The sequence below is a fragment of the Vulpes lagopus genome, chromosome 9 (genome assembly GCF_018345385.1).
Source record: "Vulpes lagopus strain Blue_001 chromosome 9, ASM1834538v1, whole genome shotgun sequence".
In the NCBI taxonomy this organism is placed as follows: domain Eukaryota; kingdom Metazoa; phylum Chordata; class Mammalia; order Carnivora; family Canidae; genus Vulpes; species Vulpes lagopus.
Window position 1 is genome coordinate 38,156,835 of NC_054832.1, and position 21,945 is coordinate 38,178,779.

A 21,945-nucleotide genomic window follows, 5' to 3' on the forward strand; every position below is an offset into this window, starting at 1 on the left:
CACTCCTGCAGTTTAGCCTTGACAAAGTCTGGACTGCACAGCAGTCAACTCACAAATCCCTTCAAATGAAGAGGACACTGGGTATCTTTGAGGAAGTACACTTTATAGCATTCCTAATACGTACTATGACTCTTCTCCTAACCTCTGTCCAGGGTTACTGTGCCCCAAAGAAAGAGAAGTACTTTGAAAGTGACTAAGTATTTGGCTGGATTCCAAGTCCCTGAGCAAAATTACAGGATTAGTACAAAGAAGTTTAGGGGGAGAAGTATGTGAATGGGTCTTTCAGAATTGGCCAAAATTGGGGGGATATTTATGTCTTGTATAAATGCTATCAAAGGGTTTTCATAGGATGGGCTACCATAACAAAATACCATTAACTTGGTGGCTTAAATAACATTTATTTCTCATTGTTCTGGAGCCTGAAAAGTCTTAAGATCAAGGTACTAGCCAACTTGGTTTCTAGTCAGAACTCTTTTCTGGCTTGCAGATAGATGGCAGCCTTATCACAGTGTCCTCACATGGGGTTGGGGTGGGAACTTCCTCTTCTTTTTTTTTATTTTAGAGGGCAAGGATGAGCAAGTGTGGGGAGGGGTAGAAGGAGAGAATCTTCAAGCACTCTACTCCCGAGTGCAGGGCTAGATGTGGGGCTTGATCCCATGACCCATGAAAGAGATCATCATCTGCGCTGAAACCAAGAGTTGGGCACTCAACTGACTGAACCACTCAGGCACCCCTTGGACTTCCTCTTTTTATGAGGCCACGGTCCTAACAGATTAGATTTATGACTAACAGATTATGACTTCATTTAACCTTAACTACCTCCTAAACCCTACTTCCCCATTGAGCTACTTTGGGGGCAAGAGCTTCACCATATGACATGGCCATCCATGGCAGTCTCCCACTTCAGAAAATGCTTTTTTTAGGTTAAAGTCATGGTTAATTTTATTTAGCTAGTGAAAGTTTTTCAAAATTCCATTCTTCCTCAAAAGAGATGAATTAACTCACAGATTAAATATAAACACTAACTTGAAATTTTCTGAATCCTTATGCTTTCATGCTAAACCAGGGCTTACTGAGCCCAGTTAAGTACCCACTTTTCCCCATCAACTATTTTTTAGTTGACTCAGGTATATTACTTTTTCCTTGGAGATAATTTGTCAGCCAAGCCATGGTCTCTTCCATTTTCTTCAGAGGAAGCATTTTATAATCAGGTGAACAATAATAATCAGGTGCCCTGTGGATGTTAGAAAGTCTTTCTCATGAGCCATCTCAGTGCTTGCTCAATGGGCTCAGGAATAGAATGGCTCTAAGAACAGGGAGAGAAGCCATACATGGGCACTACTGCATGCTCCTCCACTTAATATAGTAGTATAGTTTACAAAGGTGAGTGCCCATTTTGCCAGTAGCACTAAGAGTGACCAACTATAAGCCTCCAAAATGGTACCTATATCTTGAGGGGACCTATCAGCCATTTTGTGAAAGACTGATAGGACTCTTTGGAAACAGTGGAGTGATTGAACCTCTTTGGTATTTTTTATTTTTTTAATTTTTATTTATTTATTATAGTCACAGAGAGAGAGAGAGAGAGAGGCAGAGACATAGGCAGAGGGAGAAGCAGGCTCCACGCACCAGGAGCCCGACGTGGGATTCGATCCCAGGTCTCCAGGATCGCACCCTGGGCCAAAGGCAGGCGCTAAACCACTGCGTCACCCAGGTTTCCCGGTATCTTTTATTTTAATAGACACTGGATTAGATTTGCTTTTCCAGCAAATCTGGAATCTCCTGTGAGCACCATCCATCAGTGGATGGTATCATCAAGACATTACACACCAAGACACTACATTCAGTATCATATCAAATAACTCGCTTTACTATGAGACAAATAAGGTAATAGGTTAATTTCTATGTGATTTACTGGTCTTTTTTCATCTCAACATCCAGGAGCTAAACCTATAGGATGATGGAGGGGCACCTTAAACACTCAGTTATGGTACCAGCCAAAATGAAACATCTTTCAAGGTTGAGGTGCTGCCCTATGGTTTGCAGGGTATGTTTTGAACCAGTGACTAATAAATGGGACTGCTTCTCCCATGACCAGTATACACAGATCTGGGTCTTGCTCCCCAGGCTTCTTGTTCATTTGGTGAACTACAGCATAATTTTCCTTTTTTACGCTTAACTCAGCTAGTTTGTTTTTGTTGCTTACAACTTAAGTATCTAGACTACTAGATAATGCTTACCCTACCTCCCCTCTCCCTGACCATTCTCCTTCTTGGCAATTACCTGACCTGTCTTATTCCTTCAGTCTTATCTTGATAATAACTGAATATAACTGATACTGTGATTTTTAATGCTGATAGTACCTTGATGTATCTTGAAGGCATAGTTCATAATTTTTTACCTCCAATGACTCCTCCAATGCTTTTATCACATTTCTTCAACATACCCATGTTTTGATGTTCCAAATTTGCATTTATTATTTCTCCATGAACTAATCAGTAACATTTTCTGATCAGCATGACGTAGTGTTACAGTATTAAGTTAATTAAGTTCCAGTTAAAGGCAAAAAACACTGGTGTTTTAGCCTGTGTATTACACCTTTATTAAGGATAAAAATACATGTACATGGCAGGCTTTTCAAATTATTGAAAATACGTAAAATGTCATATTATGGACACTTAGAGACATAGGAACCCCATTTATATTAAAATTTCAAAAACTGACTCTAAGAAATATAAACTAACCTAAAGACACACATTTAAAGACTCTAAATCACTCTAGGGCAGCCGGGTGGCTCAGTGGTTTGGTGCTGCCTTCGGCCCAGGGTGTGATCCTGGGGACCCCGGGTCGAGTCCCGCATTGGGCTTCCTGCATGGAGCCTGTTTCTGCCTCTATGTGTCTCTCATGAATAAATAAAAAATCTTTTAAAAAAAATAAATAAAAAATAAAGACATCACTCTACTTTCCAAGTGTCACTCCTTTACAGTAAAGTAGTGAATGAAGTACTCTGGATTCTTTGTATCCAAGAGTATAAAACACATATGCTCCTTGGATGGAAAAATGGCTTTAAAAAAAAGGAGAAAGCATTTCTCTGGCCTGATTTTTAATCCAGCACAGTCTGGAGCATTCCCAATCTGAACAGAGACGGTATAGAAGAAATATTTCAGAATCCCTATTAATTGTCCTCTAACAGTTCAGAATTCTTGTATTGGTGTGTATGTGTTCAGTTAGTTGAAAAGTGACCAACAATCATTAGATTTACAGGATCTTTTCACTTGGATTCACCATCTTTCTTGTCCTCACCAGATTTCTGAGCATGTTTAATGTCCAGGGTGACTTAATAATGTGAAGGTTGGGGGGTGCCTGGGTGGCTCAGTTGGTTAAGCGTCTGCCTTGGGCTTAGGTCATGATCCCAGGGTACTAGGACTGAGCTCCAAGTCAGGCCCCCTGCTCGGTGGGGAGCCTGCTTCTCCCCTCTGCTGCTCTCCCTGCTTATGCCTGCTTTCTGTCTCTGTCAAATAAATAAATAAATAAAATCTTAAAAAAAAAAAAAAACTGTGAAGGTTGAGTCAAACAAATAGAGTTCCAAATTACAGTTGACCCTTGAACAACACTGATTTGAACATGGATTTTTTTTTTCCGGTACACTACAGTACTATAATGCATTTTCTCTTATGATTTTCTTAGTAACATTTTATTTCCTCATTTATTATAAAAACCACAGTATATAATACATAGTATATTATAAATGTATTAATCAACTGTTTAGGTTATCTATAAATGTCTTTCTGGTCAGCACTAAGCTATTAGTAGTTTTTGAGAAGTCAAAGTTATACATGGATTTTTGAAATGCATGGGGGTGGTCAGTGCCTCTAACTTCTGAGTTGTTCAGGGGTCAACTGTACTAACAGGCTGCTTCCTAATTTGGACATTGAATAACTAATAGCTGATGATATTGAATATGATAGTTTTAACTGCTTAACAATAAGGGATGGGCCAGTGTACTGAACCAATGAATATCAGATGAACCTGTTAGTATTTGCTCTAACAGAGAATACAGCCTGTCACTTTTAATTCCCATAGCAAGTATAAACCAAAAACACAATGAATGCAGATGTCTGCAGAGTTCTCAGAAACTTGGAGTAGCGATTCTGGTGAATGAAAACCAAAGCCTCGTTTTAATTCTATTCTATCACATTTACCTGTTGGTATTTTTTCAAAATCACTCTGAAATGCTACTGACTGACATCCAGAAATAAACAAAATAATGACCCCAAAGGCCTGGATGGTAAAGTCTCTTCTTAAAGCATATATATTTCCCAACTTTTTAGTGTTAAGTTTTTCAAACTCAAAAAAGTCCACCTATATACCCTCCACTTCAAATTCAACAGTTGCTAAAAGTTTGCTGAATTTGCTATTTTCATTTATTTTAGATTTTATTTACATTTATTTTAGCAATTCAAGAATAAGTTGCAGATTATCATGATGCTTCATCCATACTCAACATACATTTCTTTAGAAAAAGGACATGACTTACAGCAGTTATTTTTAATAGAGGAATCATTTAATGCAGGGGTCAATGAACTATGGCCTGCAGGCCAAATATGGCCAGCTGCTCGATTCTTTTGGTTTTTTTTTTTTTAAGATTTCATTTATTTATTTTGAGAGACAGACAGAGAGAGAGAGGCAGAGACACAGACAGATGGAGAACCAGGCTCCATGCATGGATCCTAATGTGGGAACAGATCCCAGGACTCCAGGATCACACCCTGGGCCAAAGGGAGGCGCTAAACCTCTGAGCCACCCAGGCGTTCCAAGCTGCTTGATTCTGTAAATGTTTTTTTTTTTTTTTTTTAATTTTTATTTATTTATGATAGTCATACAGAGAGAGAGAGAGAGAGGCAGAGACACAGGCAGAGGGAGAAGCAGGCTCCATGCACCGGGAGCCCAACGTGGGATTCGATCCCAGGTCTCGAGGATCGCGCCCTGGGCCAAAGGCAGGCGCCAAACCGCTGTGCCATCCAGGGATCTCCTGTAAATGTTTTATTGGAACACAATTGTTACATATTGCCTATGGCTGCTTTTGTGCTACAACGGCAGAGCTGAGTAGTTGCCACAGAGAACATATGACCCCAAAGGCCTAAAACATTTATTATTGGGCTCTATAGAAAAAGTCTGCCAATTCCTGCTCTAATAAATACAAGTGTGGAAAATTTTATAAAATCTTCTTGAGTCAAAAGACATATTTTTCCGCAGCAAATGTTTCTTCCTCTAGCGTAGGTTTTGTAATGTTGTGAACGGCTTTAGGTGTGGCGGGTGGCTGTGGTAGGAAGGTTGAGATAAGAGTTGGAATGATGAAGAGAACGAAGTCACTGCACATTTGTCATGTATAGGTCCTATGCTAGGTGCTTTATACACCATTACATTTACTGTGATCCTCATAATAATACTATGAAGTAGACATTATTCTAGTTTTCTGATGAAGAAACTGAAGCATAGGGAGTTTAGACAATTTGCCCCAAGTCATGCATATATTAAATAGAAAAACCAAAAACCTAAGTCTGTCTCCAAAGAGATACAGCAAAATTAGTTAAGATTTTCTAGAAAGAATTCTCAAGCATTTTGTGGCCATATTTCATACATAAAATAAGTGCTTCAGGCTTCTCTGGCTTCCAATACAAAACCATAGTAAGATTCCTGGATCCTTAAAGTATAGTGAGGACCAGAAACTTGTTATCGTATAAGGAAAAGCACCTCAGGAAAGTGATATCAAGTACTTTCACCATTTAATCTCTAAAATGAGGGTAATATCTATCCTGACTACTTTGGGAAAATGCATTAAAAAGCTTTGAAAATATAGGACTCAATATAGAAGGCCTCATTATTTTGTTCTTTACTTAACGCAGGCAAGTCTCAAGCCCAACTTGGCTATGTCCTTCTTCAGTTTTTATGTTTTAAAAAGTAACCTTCACCCTCAACATGGGGCTTGAACTCACAACCCCAAGATTAAGAGTCACATGCTCTACAACTGAACCAGCCAGGTGCCCCTCATTCTTTAGTTCTCCAATTCTAGTATTTCTAAGATTTCCTGAGGCTGCTTATTAAACTGATTCCTAGGCCCCACCAGAGATTTCTTTCACATACCCTTGTGGATCCCAAGAGTCAGAAGTCAAGGTGATTCTGAATCAGGTGATTTGTGAGTCATACTTTGAGAAACACTGCTTTCAGTTATAATTGGTGTTTCACAAGATCTATTTAAAGTTACGACTTTAGGGGCACGTGGGAGGCTAAGTCCGTTTAACCTCTGCCTCTGGCCGAGGTCATGATTGCAGGGTCCTGGCATGACCTGGTATCAGGCTCCCTGCTCAGTGGAGAGCCTGCGTCTTCTCTGCCCTCCTCCTCACTTGTGTTCGCACTGGCTCTTCTCTCTTCAAATAAACAAATGAACTTACATGATGCATGCTGTAAAATAATTCAAGTAGTACTGACATATATAATGTAAAAAAATGTTCTTTCCTCACCCACTCTTCTCACACCTTTTCAAGTGGTAAGTTTTGATGATCAGCTTTCCCGACTTGGACTTTCTATGCATATACAAAAACGTATTAAGAATGATGAGCATATAGGAGGCCTGGGTGGCTCAGGGGTTGAGCGTGTGCCCTCAGCTCAGGGCTTGATCCCGAGATGATCCCGGGGTCCCCGGATCAAGTTCAGTCTTGCATCCAGCTCCCTGCAGGGAGCCTGCTTCTCCCTCCTCCTATGTCTCTGCCTCTCTCTCTCTCTCTGTCTCATGAATAAAATCTTTTTGAAAAATATGCAAAACTCGCCGCTACATATTAAAAAAAAAAAAAAAAAGACTGCGGTCCAGCTGCCGCCGTCCGCCTCACCGTCCCTCCCGCCTCACCCTCAGTCGACTTCTCGGACTGCCGCCAGGTTCACACCCCCCGATTCCTCCGTCCTCGGCAAGGGTAAGCGAACCGCTCTCCAGCCCTCTGACTGTAGCGGTAGCATCGCGAGGCTGCCCCGCCCGCCCCTCTTGCCCCGCCCCTTCCGCTTGCGGCTTGCTTCCGGCGCCGCCCTCCCGGCTCTGCAGGGAAGAGCTTTGCATTGTGGGGACTCTTTCCTTTCTCCCTTCCGGCCATCTTGGCGGTTGCTGTTGGTGAGTGGGCTCCGCGGGGCCGAGGTCTGGGCAGCGCCGGGAGCCCGACGAGTTGCCCTTTGGCGCTCCTCTCCTAAACTTTCCGCCCTGTCCTCTGTACGTTCTAGGTTGGGGCCGTCCCGCATCTAAGGCAGGAAGATGGTGGCCGCAAAGAAGACGGTGAGTGAGACGGGGCCAAGGCCGGAAGCCGATTCACGTGGAGGGATGAGTCTCGGCCCGGGCAGATGGTCTGAGCACACCGGGAAGACAGCATGCACCCAGGCCTGAGGGCCCGGGAGAGCCGAGGGGGCCTTAGTGATACGTCACTAAGCCTAGACTAAGGAGGTTTATTAAAGGGTTCGACGCCCAGAAATCTGGGTGCTGTTTTGAGATGGTAGAAAACAAGACCTTCAGGTCCGTGTTAAATATTTGCTTTGTAGAAAAAGTCGCTGGAGTCGATCAACTCTAGGCTCCAACTGGTTATGAAGAGTGGAAAGTACGTGCTGGGGTACAAGCAGACCCTGAAAATGATCAGACACGGCAAAGCGAAACTGGTCATCCTGGCCAACAACTGCCCGGCTTTGAGGTAATGGAGGGAACCTGGTTGACACGTGTGTCCCCACTGCATGTTCACCCAGGAGTGTGAATTTGAGCCATTTGGGTTGTACCCACTCGGTTTTATGTAAAATCAGTTTTAGAAGCGAACGCTTGCAGAAGAATTTATGGTTTCTTCTTTGGTGTTTGGGGCTGACACCCACCCCCACCCCCGTGTCCCCAATCGTGCTCTCATCCTGTAAGTTTATCTTTGGGAGAAATGTGTGGCAGAGGGGTATGAACCACAGAACGTCAAAGTTTGAAGCAAGCACGGACACTTGTTTTTCCATGTGTTTTGAGTCCTGCATTTTTGGTCTTTAAAAGTGTTTCGTTTTTCAAACTTGTCATAGAAAAGTTCGAGCTTGCTGTGGAGCTGCAGGTTCCAAGTGGGCCAAGGTTTTGCTTGGCTTCACCGTTTTGAAATTGAACTTAGTATGGAAAGTAAGTTAAAGACACTTGGACTATGCAGAATATAAGCCATGTGATCAATTCCCTACAGTACATTAATTTTTCTGTGGTGATGCATAACCTGCTCACAGGATTTTACATAGGGTGTCTGTACATCATTGGCTTCCCCAGAATGCTGCCCTCTATCCCATCCCATGGTTTGGTCTTCAAGCTTACCTTCTATGTCAGTGCTTCTCAAACATAAATGTACTCACAATTACTGGTAATCTTGTTAAAAGCAGGTTTTGATTTCATGGGTTCAGGATGGGACCTGACATTATGCTTTTTTTTTTTTTTAAAGAGTTTATTTATTCTTAAGAGGCAGAGACAGGCAGAGGGAGAATCAGGCTCCCTGCAGAAAAGCCCGATGTGGGACTCGATCCCAGGATCACGACCTGAGCCAAAGGCAGACACTCAACCACTGAGCCACCCAGGTGCCCCGACATACATTTTTAATAAGCATGTACACTACTGCTGGTCTGTGAATCCATACTTTTGAGTAATGGCGCCATTCTGTTAGGAGTCTCTTCAAATTCGTAAAACCCTTAATGTCCACCTGCTCAGTTGACACAGAAACGCTAAGTTTATGTAAGTAATACCACTCCCCATCTAGGATTCAGAGCACCGGAAAGTAATAGAAATAGCTCATCCTTTAAAGATAACATGAGCTGGGATTCTAGAACTTAACCATTCTTTGCCTGAGTGTCTCCATACATGCTATTTAAGAGATTGTCATGATAATGTGAAGTATCTGGTGAGTGGTAAATGCTAAGTAAATACTTGCGTTTCACATCCTACTCTTTTCCATGAGAAGAGTTATTCAGAACATACTTGCTGATTGTCCCATTTTTAAGGGACCAAGAGAAAAGATAGTTTGTATTGCCTAATGGATCTGGTACTTTTTAAAAGAGTAATGACTGATTTAGTTACTGTTTGAAAGTGTCACCATTAAAACCAGTGAGGAAAGTAGTAACATTTTATGTCAGTCACTTGGTATGATCTTTGTTTTTTGGTTTCTGAAGGAAATCTGAAATAGAATACTACGCCATGTTGGCCAAAACTGGTGTCCATCACTACAGTGGCAATAATATTGAATTGGGCACAGCATGTGGGAAATACTACAGAGTATGCACACTGGCTATCATTGATCCAGGTATGTTTTATAAGTCAGAATAATTATTTTTTCATATATAATGTAATTATAGGTATTTGCTATAGCAATGTCTTTGGTTCCTAGGTTTAGATATTTAGAATTTGGATATAGCAAGGGATATCTTGTAGTTTTGTTTCACAGAGAACTGATAATGAATATCAGTACATTATAATAGGTATTGATATAAATTAATTTTTTTATTTTGTAATTAATTTGAAATTAAATAATTATTTTTTTATTTTGAATTTTGTTTAAGCACTTAAATAATGTAGGACCGTGGTAGGGGTGAAATTCTAAAGGCAAGGAGTAATCAGATGAAATAGAAGAAAGGAATCCAAGCCAAGAAGTGGCTGCCTAAGAACAGATAGGTAAAATTAAATTGAGAAAAAGAAATGCCTACAAATAAAGATCATGTCATATTTTGAACTGAAGAGTTTTTATTTTATTTTTAAGACTTTTTAGATTTTTATTTTATTTATTTATTTATTTATTTATTTACTTATTTATTTACTTACTTACTTATTTGTTTAAAGATTTATTTATTTACTCAGAGAGAGAGAAAGGCAGAGACACAGGCAGAGGGAGAAGCAGGCTCCATGCAGGAAGCCCGATGTGGGACTTGATCCCGGGTCTTCAGGATCACACCCCAGGCTGCAGGAGATGGCAAACCGCTGCGCCACCGGGGCTGCCCTAGATTTTTATTTTATTTGAGTGGGCACCAACAGGGTGAGGGGCAGATGGAGTAGCAGACTCCTGGCTGAACAGGGAGCCCAGTGGAGGGTTCAATTCTGGGTCTCCAGGATCATGACCTGAGCCGAAAGCAGATGCTTAACTGACAAAGCCACTCAGGAGCCCTGAACTTATGAGTTTTTAGTTCTTAGGATACTGCGAATATTCTCGCTGTTCTGATTTTGTAATAATCAGGGCAGGCTAAACATTCGCTATATTAAGACCATGCATGTGTCCCCAGACTTAGTTCTTTCCCTGGGTCTGGTTTTATCAATGCAGGTGATAAACCAAGTCTGGTTTATATCATGTATCTTCTGTGGGAAATGCCTGTGACTTTAGGTATCTGATCATCCTTGAGAAATGACAGCAAAGCTAGTATTGCAACTTTTGGAGATAACCACTGCTAGTTTGATGATTAACAGTTGTGACTAAATGAATTGTAAAACTATTGTGTTTTATTTTCTAGGTGATTCTGATATCATTAGAAGCATGCCAGAACAGACTGGTGAAAAGTAAATCATGCAAAATTTTTCTTTAATAAAACTGGCCAGAGCTTGTTTTAAAGACACTGTATTCATTTCTGGTTTTTTCCATATATCTTTCTGTTTCTGTACACTTTCACAAGATAGGATTTGAGAGGATGAGGCAGTTGAGGTAACAAGACTTTTGGATTAAGAGCCTATGTGTCCCAGTTTCCCTTTACTTTCATGTATAGGGAGTGCAGAGTTCGTTTTCTCTGTTAGATTTTTAAAAGATTCCTGTCTTTTAAAATTGTTGATACTGTCGTCATTTCATATTTGAGTATGTTTGAGAGGCAGCAAAGAACAATACCCAGAATTTTTTTTTAATGCCCAGAATTTAACCAGATATGCAATTTGTAATCCAGCTTAAATCTACAAATTGAAGTAGCAGAGAGGATTAAATATGTTCTCCCCTCCCAGAATTGTTTCTGAGAAAAGTTCTATTGAACTTTAATGAAGAGTTTTTCCTAAGGGTGTGTAGTGTTTGAGGGAGAAGAACTGTAGTTTGAGCCCTTCAGAAGAATCCCAGATCTTCAATAAGTGCTCAATCCATAGTTGCCCAAAGTTTGTTTTATTCCATTTTACTCCTAGAAGATAACTGTGAAGTGTGTTTGGTGAGTATACTTAGCAGTCTGTGTTGTGCTCTCAGGCTGCAACTGTGTCAGAAATACCCATGTCTTTTGGACTTGATCTTATCCAACCCTTATAAGCACTTTTGGGTAGTAGATGAATGATCAGAGAGGAGGTTGCCCATCAGTATACTATATGGAATGTCTGTGCGTATTTACTGAACTTCAGACTACTTTTGGAACAAGCATGGGGTGGGTCAAATTCCCAATTCCATAGGTGAGAGAATGGGTTTCTTTCAAGCTAACATTGCATAATTTTAGTTTTTGTCTGAAGTTAATCTGAGGTTATAGATAAAATTTGAAGAGTAGCTGTTGGCGACTAGATTTCTTACTGGTTCAGTTACTAAGCATTTCTAAATTTGGGAGTACTACTGACATGTTTCCATGGGACAGTTTTTTGTCTCGGACTGGATATTACAGGATATTTCTCATGGTTTTCCATGTTGTGATGATACCTCCAAATGTTACCCCACTTTTTAATTTTTTTTAATTTTTATTTTTTTAATAATTTATTTTTTATTGGTGTTCAATTTGCCAACATACAGAATAACACCCAGTGCTCATCCCGTCAAGTGCCCGCCACCCAGGCACCCAGTCACCTCCCGCCCTCCTTCCCTCCCCGCCCCCTAGTTCGTTTCCCAGAGGTAGGAGTCTCTCATGTTCTGTCTCCCTTTCTGATATTTCCTACCCATTTCTTCTCCCTTCCCCTCTATTCCCTTTCACTATTTATATTCCCCAAATGAATGAGACCATATGTTTGTCCTTCTCCGATTGACTTTTCACTCAATACCCTCCAGTTCCATCCACGTTGAAGTAAACGGTGGTCACCCCACTTTTTTAAAGTAGCATTTCCTGGTTAAGAACTACAGAGTTACGAAAATCTGTAAATGTTCTCAAGTGCTCATATTTTCATATCCAGACTGGTGTGCCCAATGTGGCTTGCTTTTTTTTTTTTTTTTTTTTTTTTAAGATTATTGATTCATTCATGAGAGACAGAGGCAGAGACCGGCAGAGGGAGAAGCAGGCTCCATGCAGGGAGCCCAATGTGGGACTCAGTCCCAGAACTCCAGGAACATGCCCTGAGCGGAAGGCAGACCAGACCCACTTAATCACTGAGCCACCCAGGCATTCCACCGATGTGGTTTAAAATGTTTGAAATCTGTCCTTGAATTACTTGGTCACATCACACTACTGATGATATTAGTCTGTTCCATAGTTGCTAGAAATGTTTGTCTTTGGGTTAAGGACATTATGTGCTTATTTTGTACTTGATAAGTTTTGCCTTTCAAATGGAGTTTTCAGTGGTTTGGGTTATTGGGATTGGTTTGACTCCAGGTTGACTAGTTATAATTTAATTTCTTAAAGGGTGGTCCCTGAATAATACAATATTGCAGTTCTCATTTCTTTGTAATGGTTCTGATTCAGGACTTCTGGCTGCAGGCATTTTTGAATGATGGCTTATAGGAAATAATTTGTGATTTCTGGGGGCTTCATTGTAGTTTTAATATGCTATAAGTTCATTCAGTTTTTGCCTTTTTTTTACATGTGCTTTTTTATTTGTTTTTAAAGGTTTTATTATTTATTCAAGAGAGACAAAGATGTAGGCAAAGAGAATCAGGCTCCCTGCAGGGGAGCCTGATGCAGGACTCAATCCTAGGACCCCGGAATCATGACCTGAGCCAAAGGCAGGTGCTTTTTGTGTACTCCCCATTCTTCAAGAAAGGCATTTAGATTTAAAGTTCAGAGAAAAGGAGTTTAAAGCTAGTAGACGGGTTGGGGTGACTGGGTGATGGGCACTGAGGAGGGCACTTGATGGGATGAGCACTGGGTGTTAGGCTGTATGTTGGCAAATCGAACTCCAATAAAAAAATATATACAAAAAAAATAAAGCTAGTAGATGGGAAACCTCTCACTCATTCTGGCTTGGGACAGCTGTGATGAAGTGCCATGAAAATGCTGCCAGAATTAGAGAAAATAACCACTGGCCAGGAAGATGTGGGAAGGTCTGAGTTGGTATTTTTAAATGTTATTTTTCTGATTATAATCAAAGTAATGTGTTTGGCTGGGAAGCTCTAATATGCAGGGGATTGCAGGGAATTCCAGCCAGTTGGATTTATTCCATACTCGAGTACTGAGCTACTGGTTAGGTCTAGAGATAGAAATGTCCCAAAGAAGACGCTGATTATTGTGAAATGTGTTCATTGCAATCGGTATCCTATGGTGGCAGGGGCAAAAGGTACAGAGAAAAGAAACCAAACTCTAGACTGGTCATGAATGCCATTAGTTGGGCCTTCTGAAAGATCTGCTTCGTGGAAAACAATTCTTTGCAAATCTTATTTCCAGCTGCTCCTTAACACTTGTGCTCCCTCTATCTGCAGTGGCATCTGGCTTCTTCCTCTCCTTTTCCAGGCCTACCCCAACATCCTCTTGAGTCTAGATTGAGTGCCTCTGAGTTAACATAAGAACCTTTTTTATGGCATTAATTGCACCTGTTTCTTACTATACTAAGGTCCTAGAGAACAGACACTCAACATTTTCAACTTTATATCACTTAGGAGTTCAAACACCAGGGTGAATTATGACTTTTAGGTTTTAAGCATTTACTTAATTCTCATTAATATGCTTGTGACCTTCTAGACCAGAATTTCATCTTCATCTTGTTGATGGTAGGTCTTAAACATCTTGTACATTTACTATAATTTACTACCTCCTATCTGTTTGCTTCAAAAGAGAATTTAGGCATGGGAATCTGCCAAAGTATCTCCCTTAGATAAGGTAAGCAAAGCATTCATTCAACCAGCATCCTGGTTAAGAGCTACAGAGTTATGAAAATCTGTTAAGTGTTCTCAAGTGCTCATATTTTCATATCCAGACTGGTGTGCCCAATGTGGCTTTTTTTTTTTTTAAAGATTATTGATTCATTCATGAGAGACAGAGGCAGAGACCGGCAGAGGGAGAAAATATTTTTGTGTCAGATATTATGGGTATGGGCTTCTAAAAAATAAAAACATAATAGCTAATAATTGAGTATTAAAAATGATACTTTACTAAGTAATGTACATGTTAACCCATTTAATCCTCTTGACAGTGCAGTGAAAGTACTATTAGTCCCATATGATAGATGAAGAAATCATGGTTTATGAAGGTCACCAAAATAAACCCGGATGTAAAACCTGAGACCTACAGATAGCAAAACAAGGAAAATGGAAAAATGTTTCAGATTATAGACTTCAAAGTATGTTGGATTAATAGCTAAATATGGATTGATTGGAGGCCTTTGTTTCCTATGAAGGCATTTTCCTCTCCAAGGTGAAAGGGAAGGTGCAGTCTAGAGCCACTAGAGGGAGCTGAGATTCAACAGAAAGCAAAGGATGCTTGAGCCAAGGAGGCAATGCCTGAGCTGAGAGTCTGTCTCTGAAGGGGTGCCAACCCAAATCAGTACTTCCTAGTCAAAACCTGTTCATGATCAGCTAGAGGACTCCAATACAAATACAAACTGAAGGTTTAGTACTTTGAATCACAACTTTTATATTTGGAGAGAATCAGATGATTTTCAGGTAAAGATTGACACTTAGGAAATGCTCTTCCCTCTCATCACTGACTTTCGGGAGGACATTCTGATAAACACTCACCTTGAAATATTTAAACATAAGCATACTGAAGGTGTTCTGTTTAAAAAGCACCATTTGGCCTCAAATACAGTAACTTCCATGGGAAGGATGTCATTTTGGGAGTCTTCATTTTTTTTCGTTTAAGATTTATTAGAGACCATTCATGGCAGTCAGGGAGAATGAATCCCCAAGCAGACTTCCCCTGAGCTCGGAGCCACACAAGTTCTCATCCCAGGACCCCAAGATCCATGACCCAAGCCGAAATCAAGACCCAGACACCCAAACAATTAAGCCACCCAGGAGCCCCTACCTTTGGCTTTTTAAAATTCTCATTTGTTTTTGAGTTTTATTATGTGTACATGTAGATCTAGTGCATTCCTTTTAAATATATGGTATGCCTGAGGTAGGAACCAAACAACAATTTTATCAGTTTCCTTTCTGACGATTAGGATATTTTCATTTTGTGACATAAACTTGAGTAACGTTCTTGTACAGGTCTCCTATGTGTTAAAGTCCTCTAGTTAGATGCCTGTGAGTGCAGTTGCTGGAGTGCAAGTTTTGTGCATTTTCAGTTTTATTAGGTATTGACACATAATCCAAAGAGCATGCCCATTTGCATTCTCACTAGTGTACAAGAACCTCATTTTCTTCATCCTTGCCAACACTAGTCAGACATACTAGTTTTTGCCAAGCTGATTGTTTTAACCTGCATTTTCCTGATTGCCAGCAAGGTTCAACATTTTTTTTTCAAATGCATACTTACCGTTGCCCATATACACACACCTTGTATTTAAAGTTAAACTAGAAATTTTGGGGATCCTAGAAATTTTACACAGAATACCATTCTCTGAAGTGAATTTTAATATTGTATAAAAAAATCAATTTGTTATACGAGTACATATGTATTACGATTTTATGCATACGTCCATATACATACATCAAGGTAAAAATCCAATACAAAAAAGATAGCTTTTCTTATGGCCAGTGTTCTACAGAAGACTGCAAACAAAAATATTTTGAGTCAAATGCGATCACAACACTCGAAGATGGGACAAGGCAAAAGCAAATCATGTCCACAATATGTTAGAGTATTTTGCATAGCTTATTTGTTCTCACTTTATAATCTCATTGTTAGGATTCTGAAGGACGTGCTCTTTGTTCTATAGCAAACTAGCTATCAGTACTAGTTACGTTTTACTTTACAACTTTATAGACTTAATCACAGCTTGAGCACTGAGGCTCCAAACTGCTTTCACTGTAACCCTTGATACAATGATGTACAAGTATGTAGAACATTTCAAATCTTCATCTGTATCTCAGGCGATTTTCCAGGGCTTCCATTCTTTGTGTCATTTCTTCTAGTAAATCTCTAATTAAGGAAGAGGAATCTGAATTGCCTATTTTTATTTGCATTCAAATAAAACTTTTTGACTTAGTTATATTAAAAATTTGTACTGAAAAATACAAGCCTTTGGCTTTTTCCCTTTTTGAAAAAATTTTAAACTGACTTGAAGGTTTACAGTAAGCCATTTAACATATGTTATCAAGACTATAAATCTCATGTTAAATACTTTATAATGTCAAAGCCAAATAATTCAGTTAAAAATTTGGGGTTTTTTTTTTTTTTTTTTTTTTTTTTGAGAGAGACCATGTGTGGGTAGGGGAGGAGCAGGGGTGGGGAGGTGGAGAATCCCATGCAAAATCTACCCTCAGCGCAGAGCCTGACATGGGACTCGTTCTCACAACCCTCAGATCTTGATTTGAGCCAAAATCACGTACTGGAGGTTCAACCGACTGAGCCACTCAGGCACCCCAAAAGTCTAAGTCTTTCAGATTCTACTCAGACTTGTGTTGACTGTAAATTAGTTTGCCATAATGCACCTTTGGGACCCAGAAGTGATAATGTTGGGAATGTAGTGAAGAGAAGGATTCAGGCTGAGTAAGAGATGATGTCACAAGAGAAGAGAGATTAGGGACTTTAAACCCTGATACCAGATATGGCCAAAGGGTAGCAGCCTTGAAGACTTCTGACCTATGTTCTTTTATATATAACTTCCTTAGTTTTGAGAAGTAGACCCTGCTGAATAGCAGGGTGGGGAAAGGGAGAGGAGGGGGCATTAGAACAAGCATGTGTTTTCATTAAGTTCCTTAATACCCTCCACCTGTCCCCTTGTTGGCAGAATGAGCCTGGATTCATCACCTACATTAACCACTGTCAGATTCTCTTAGGGGAGCATATTTCCAGCTTTCAGAAAGGGAATTGCTACATTTGTTCCTTATTATATAACCCCATTGGCACAGAGAGGGTTCAGAATTCAACCTTTTGCCTATAGGCTAGTTGATGCATGCTGAGATAGAGATGAGCCAGCTTTAGTAAGCTTACTGTAATTTTAAGTTCAGAACAGCTGGCAATATAAAAACACTGAATCCTCATTTCTCCATTATCTCAAAGCATTCCTTTTATGTGTAATATTGATTTAATGAATCATTGGGTTCTGCTGCCCCCTTGATAGAATGTTTCATCTTAGAGTGCTGTTATGAAAGATCTCTGCCGCCAAACAAAAAAAACTCCAGTTTTCTAGAAACTACACACGGGCAGCCTGGTGGCTCAGCAGTTTAGCGCTGCCTTCAGCCCAGGGCATGATCCTGGAGACCCGGGATCGAGTCCCACGTCAGGCTCCCTGCATGGAGCTTGCTTCTCCCTCTGCCTGTGTCTCTGCCTCTCTCTCTCCTCTCTGTATTCTCATGAATAAATAAATAAAAATCTTAAAAAAGAAAAAAAGAAACTACACACTTACCACAGTGGCTGTAATGTGGCTTGGGGCCAAAGGAAAGGTTTGGAATTTTGACGGAGTTTGAAGCTTCTTCATTCTACATTCTTTGCCTAGACTTACTGAACCTCTGATGCACATCAGACCTGGTACATGTCCTGCTTTTCCTCTCAGCAGAAAGGGAGTTAAATTTTTTTGTTTGTTTGTTTTGGTTTTTGAGGGGAGTTAAATTTTAAGTCTATTTTCTCTTTACTTTGCATGCTGGCTGGCTGGCTGGCTGGCTAGCTGGCCTCACTGCTAGATAGCAACTGAGTGCTTGACTCTTGCCACGAAGCTTGGCTTGCTCTTGGCCCTCAAACACCTAGCAGGCTGCTTAAGAAGAAACTCCTTTCTGGGAGTTCACTCTTCTTGACATTATGGAAATGACTTCATTTAATATATACCCACAAACAATATTTGTGAAGTTTGGTGAAATTCTTTACGTCACACACAAGCATCATGTTAGAAAAGGATATAGCGTTGTGTTAACTTTCTCACTTCTTCATTCGCAAGGTTCTGGAACATTATAAGATTTTCACATTTGCATTGATCGTGTTTTTCTTCCAAAGGACTTCCTGAGAAAGCACACGGAAAGTATTCACTCACCTCTATAACCCACCAGACTTCCCAGATGCATAATAATAGGACTGAATCAGCAGAAACCAAAATGAAAGAAATGTTCAACTTTTCCATGCAGCCAGACCCAGTAAATACCAGGAAAGGGCTGCATGGGCTTCCAACACTGACAGCTGCCACGAGTGTGGACTACATGGGAGGCTACCCCAGTGTCTTTCAGTTAATTCTTCTCGTTCTCATTTCACTTAGGCCCTACTCTTCTCCCCTGTCCTATTTCCTACTGCCTCCTTTCCTTTGCTCCTTGTGGGTAAGTCTGTTGACCAGCTAAGAGGCTGACTGATATCGAATCACCTGACAGCAATACTGTTTTGGGAATTACCTGAAGATTTTGTTGAATGGAAAAGTTTTTGTGTGGACCGTGAAACACTGTCTTCTTCAAACAGATACCGGTGTTGCACTGCAAAATTAGAACAGGAAAGTAGGTCTCGGATATTTATGGTGACTGGCTCAGATTCTGTAAAGAGAAAGAAAACTGAAGTCAAACCTGCCTAACACGGTTGTGGTTATAACACAGCCATCAGCGGTCAGAGTAAGGTACTTGGTATTCCTAGCATGTGGTACACAGCTTTGCTTTGGGACATACTGAGGCAAAAGACTGTCAGTTGAGAGGGGCTATTACCAAATATGGCTTAAAGTGTATAGTACGGGTTTCCTGTGTGACCGAGGAAAAAAAGCCGTAGTTGACATAATCCAAATCTTACTGAGTTTCACTTCTGAAGGATTTTTGTCTGGGGGAAACCATGGTGGAAGCATCCTCCAAAGTTTCTAGAAACACTGCTTTTAAAAAATTTACCTGTTGGCTTTTTAGAATTTTACCTGTTGGCTGGTGGACCCTCTTTGGCAGTTCCCCTGCTGGGGAGTCCTGACTTCCATCAGAGTCTTCCAGAGCTGAGAGGAAAAAGATGACCAAAGAGAGTGACAATTGTGTGCATGCTTGTGTTCTTTCAGAAGCTCATCCCAGCTCCCCACCTACCTGCTGTCTGTCACCCAGGGTGTTTCGGTTTTATTTGGTTAACACTGCTTCAAAAAGCAATTGGTTCCTAGGGTAATCCAAGACCACACTAGGGACGTTCTCTTGTACACGAAATCTAGACTGCTTCAATGCATCTTACTTAACAATGCCCCCAAAAATGTCATGTCCAGGAGGGAGGGTGGGAAAAAAGTTCCAGTGGACCAAGGACTAAGCTGCTGCTTCGTAGCAGTAGCTCTACCAGGCATTTCAGCTTGAAGGAAACAGCCTAGAGGTGAAATCCTACCCCCTCCCTTTTGGAAACTTGAAAGGCCTTCCCTCTGCATCCCCTTCTCCTCCCGCCTCAGGCTCCTTGTTCTTTCCTTTAGAGAAGTAAAATACCGCACTTGGCTTGGGATTTGATTGGTGACTGAACAGGGAGGAGAGGAGGGAGGTCAGGTGTTGGGGGAGAACTGCTCTAAGTGAGCCTCCTGGCACAGTGAGTGTAGTGCAGATTAGCACAGAGAGCTCTCGGGCAGAACAATCTAGATTCTAGAGGGCAGTCTTGTGTTCTGTAAATAGAAGTACTTGCAAGAAGGCATTCTTCACATTTGAAAGGACTACCCTCCCCACTCCCTTTCCACTCCAATTACAGGCATCTCCTGAAACTGTGCCTCAGCTCTGTGATGTGTGTAAACCTAATTAAATGATCGCTTCTATAGGGGTTTTGTGAGGATTAAGTGTGCTGGTCTATCAAAACATTGATCACATTGCTCAGTACAGAGCTAGTGCTCACGCAGTGCTAGCTGCTAATTTGGTCTCCTCTCTTCCTGGTTCCATTTTTGTGCTTAGTGTTTCCAGGCATTACTGGCCCTGAACACCAGGGAGGTACTTTGTTGAGCACTTGGGAGGAATAGGTTGGGAATTTCTCAGCCAAGGGCTCGTGCTGCCCTGTGTGAGGAGCTCGGCCAGAGGTCAGGCCACAGTACCTTCACATATACCCTTCTTTAGTTTTTCACTTATCTCTCCCATTGTGCTGAAGTCTTCGGCATAGAAGAGATGCTTGTCTGTGGGCTCAGAGGCAATCTCTTGTAGCTCTTCCTCAATAGCTTTTCCTACCCCGACAGCATACATAGTTATGCCTAAATTGCAGAGCAAATGAAGAACAAGGTAGTTAGAGCTGCATTCCCAGGGTCTGGAGGTTGTGTGCCCCGCACCCAAAGCCAGGTTGATATTCCATGCTGTGACTTGAGGGATCCATGTCAACCTCCCTTTATCTCTCTACCATTTTTACTTTGGCCCTATGAACCAAAGAGGGGGTTCCAAGAAAGAGGAAGGTGAGGCTTCTAGGGAAGGCTTCTAGACCACCAACCTGTTACTCAGCCAAATCTTCAACTTTTCCCTGAATTAGCCTTGGGGATAAAGGAGAAAGGAGTACTATCTTATGACTTACTAAATAGGAATCTCTTCTGGGAAAATTCTAAGAAGCAGGTCAAATTATGACCTTTTAATCTAGTTTCTACTTCTTAAGGGTATATAGGATAGGACCTTTTATTTTATTTTATTTTATTTTTATTTTTATTTTTTTTAGGATAGGACCTTTTAATGATGGGGGGTGGGAGAGAAGGAACTCTTGGAAGGACTATGAGGAGGTGCTAAGCTGAAAAGGAAAATCGGCAGACCACTGACAATCCCCCAAGTCAGAAAGAAAGAATACCCAAGTACCAACCTTAGATTTCAACCGGGATATAAAATTACTCCAAAAGCTTTTCTTTTTCTTTTTCTTAATAATAAATTTATTTTTTATTGGTGTTCAATTTGCCAACATACAGAATAACACCCAGTGCTCATCCCGTCAAGTGTCCCCCTCAGTGCCCGTCACCCATTAACCCCCACCCCCCGCCCTCCTCCCCTTCCACCACCCCTAGTTCATTTCCCAGAGTTAGGAGTCTCTCATGTTCTGTCTCCCTTTGTGATATTTCCTACCCATTTCTTCTCCCTTCCCTTCTATTCCCTTTCACTATTATTTATATTCCCCAAATGAATGAGACCATATAATGTTTGTCCTTCTCTGATTGACTCATTTCACTCAGCATAATACCCTCCAGTTCCATCCACGTTGAAGCAAATGGTGGGTATTTGTCGTTTCTAATGGCTGAGTAACATCCCATTGTATACATAGACCACATCTTCTTTATCCATTCATCTTTCGATGGACACCGAGGCTCCTTCCACAGTTTGCCTATTGTGGACATTGCTGCTAGAAACATCGGGGTGCAGGTGTCCCGGTGTTTCACTGCATCTGTATCTTTGGGGTCAATCCCCAACAGTGCAATTGCTGGGTCGTAGGGCAGGTCTATTTTTAACTCTTTGAGGAACCTCCACATCAGTTTTCCAGAGTGGCTGCACCAGTTCACATTCCCACCAACAGTGCAAGAGGGTTCCCTTTTCTCCGCATCCTCTCCAACATTTGTGGTTTCCTGCCTTGTTAATTTTCCCCATTCTCACTGGTGTGAGGTGGTATCTCATTGTGGTTTTGATTTGTATTTCCCTGATGGCAAGTGATACAGAGCATTTTCTCATGTGCATGTTGGCCATGTCCATGTCTTCCTCTGTGAGATTTCTCTTCATGTCTTTTTCCCATTTCATGACTGGATTGTTTCTTTGCTGTTGAGCTTAATAGGTTTTTAAAAAATTTTTATTAAAAGATTTTATTTATTTATTCATA

The 21,945-nt window shown here is 40.9% G+C and overlaps 2 protein-coding genes and 1 non-coding gene across 6 annotated transcripts in view; 2 read left to right on the plus strand and 1 right to left on the minus strand.

The window, feature by feature from the left end:
- Nucleotides 1-7,052: 7,052 nt before the first annotated feature.
- RPL30 (ribosomal protein L30) lies at nucleotides 7,053-10,625 on the plus strand. Its single transcript, XM_041769213.1, has 5 exons — nucleotides 7,053-7,159; nucleotides 7,267-7,318; nucleotides 7,579-7,724; nucleotides 9,202-9,332; nucleotides 10,528-10,625. The coding sequence occupies exons 2-5, from the start codon at nucleotides 7,298-7,300 to the stop codon at nucleotides 10,575-10,577; spliced, it is 348 nt and encodes a 115-aa protein (XP_041625147.1). The 5' UTR covers nucleotides 7,053-7,159; nucleotides 7,267-7,297; the 3' UTR covers nucleotides 10,578-10,625.
- Nucleotides 10,218-10,349, plus strand: LOC121499198. The gene has a single exon (XR_005990042.1). It is a non-coding gene; the product is annotated as a small nucleolar RNA SNORA72 (small nucleolar RNA).
- Nucleotides 10,626-15,668: 5,043 nt separating the features above from the next.
- Nucleotides 15,669-21,945, minus strand: part of MATN2 (matrilin 2) — a 147,782-nt gene continuing 141,505 nt past the window's right edge. For 3 of the 4 annotated variants that reach the window (XM_041769458.1, XM_041769459.1, XM_041769456.1), the window contains 5 exons: nucleotides 20,207-20,359; nucleotides 19,085-19,156; nucleotides 18,588-18,722; nucleotides 18,109-18,207; nucleotides 15,669-16,183 (listed from right to left, as the gene is read on the minus strand). In XM_041769458.1, coding sequence (XP_041625392.1) covers nucleotides 16,128-16,183; nucleotides 18,109-18,207; nucleotides 18,588-18,722; nucleotides 19,085-19,156; nucleotides 20,207-20,359 — 515 coding nt within the window. In that variant the 3' untranslated portion in view covers nucleotides 15,669-16,127. The remainder of the gene's footprint in view (nucleotides 16,184-18,108; nucleotides 18,208-18,587; nucleotides 18,723-19,084; nucleotides 19,157-20,206; nucleotides 20,360-21,945) is intronic. The other variant, XM_041769457.1, reaches the window with a different exon arrangement.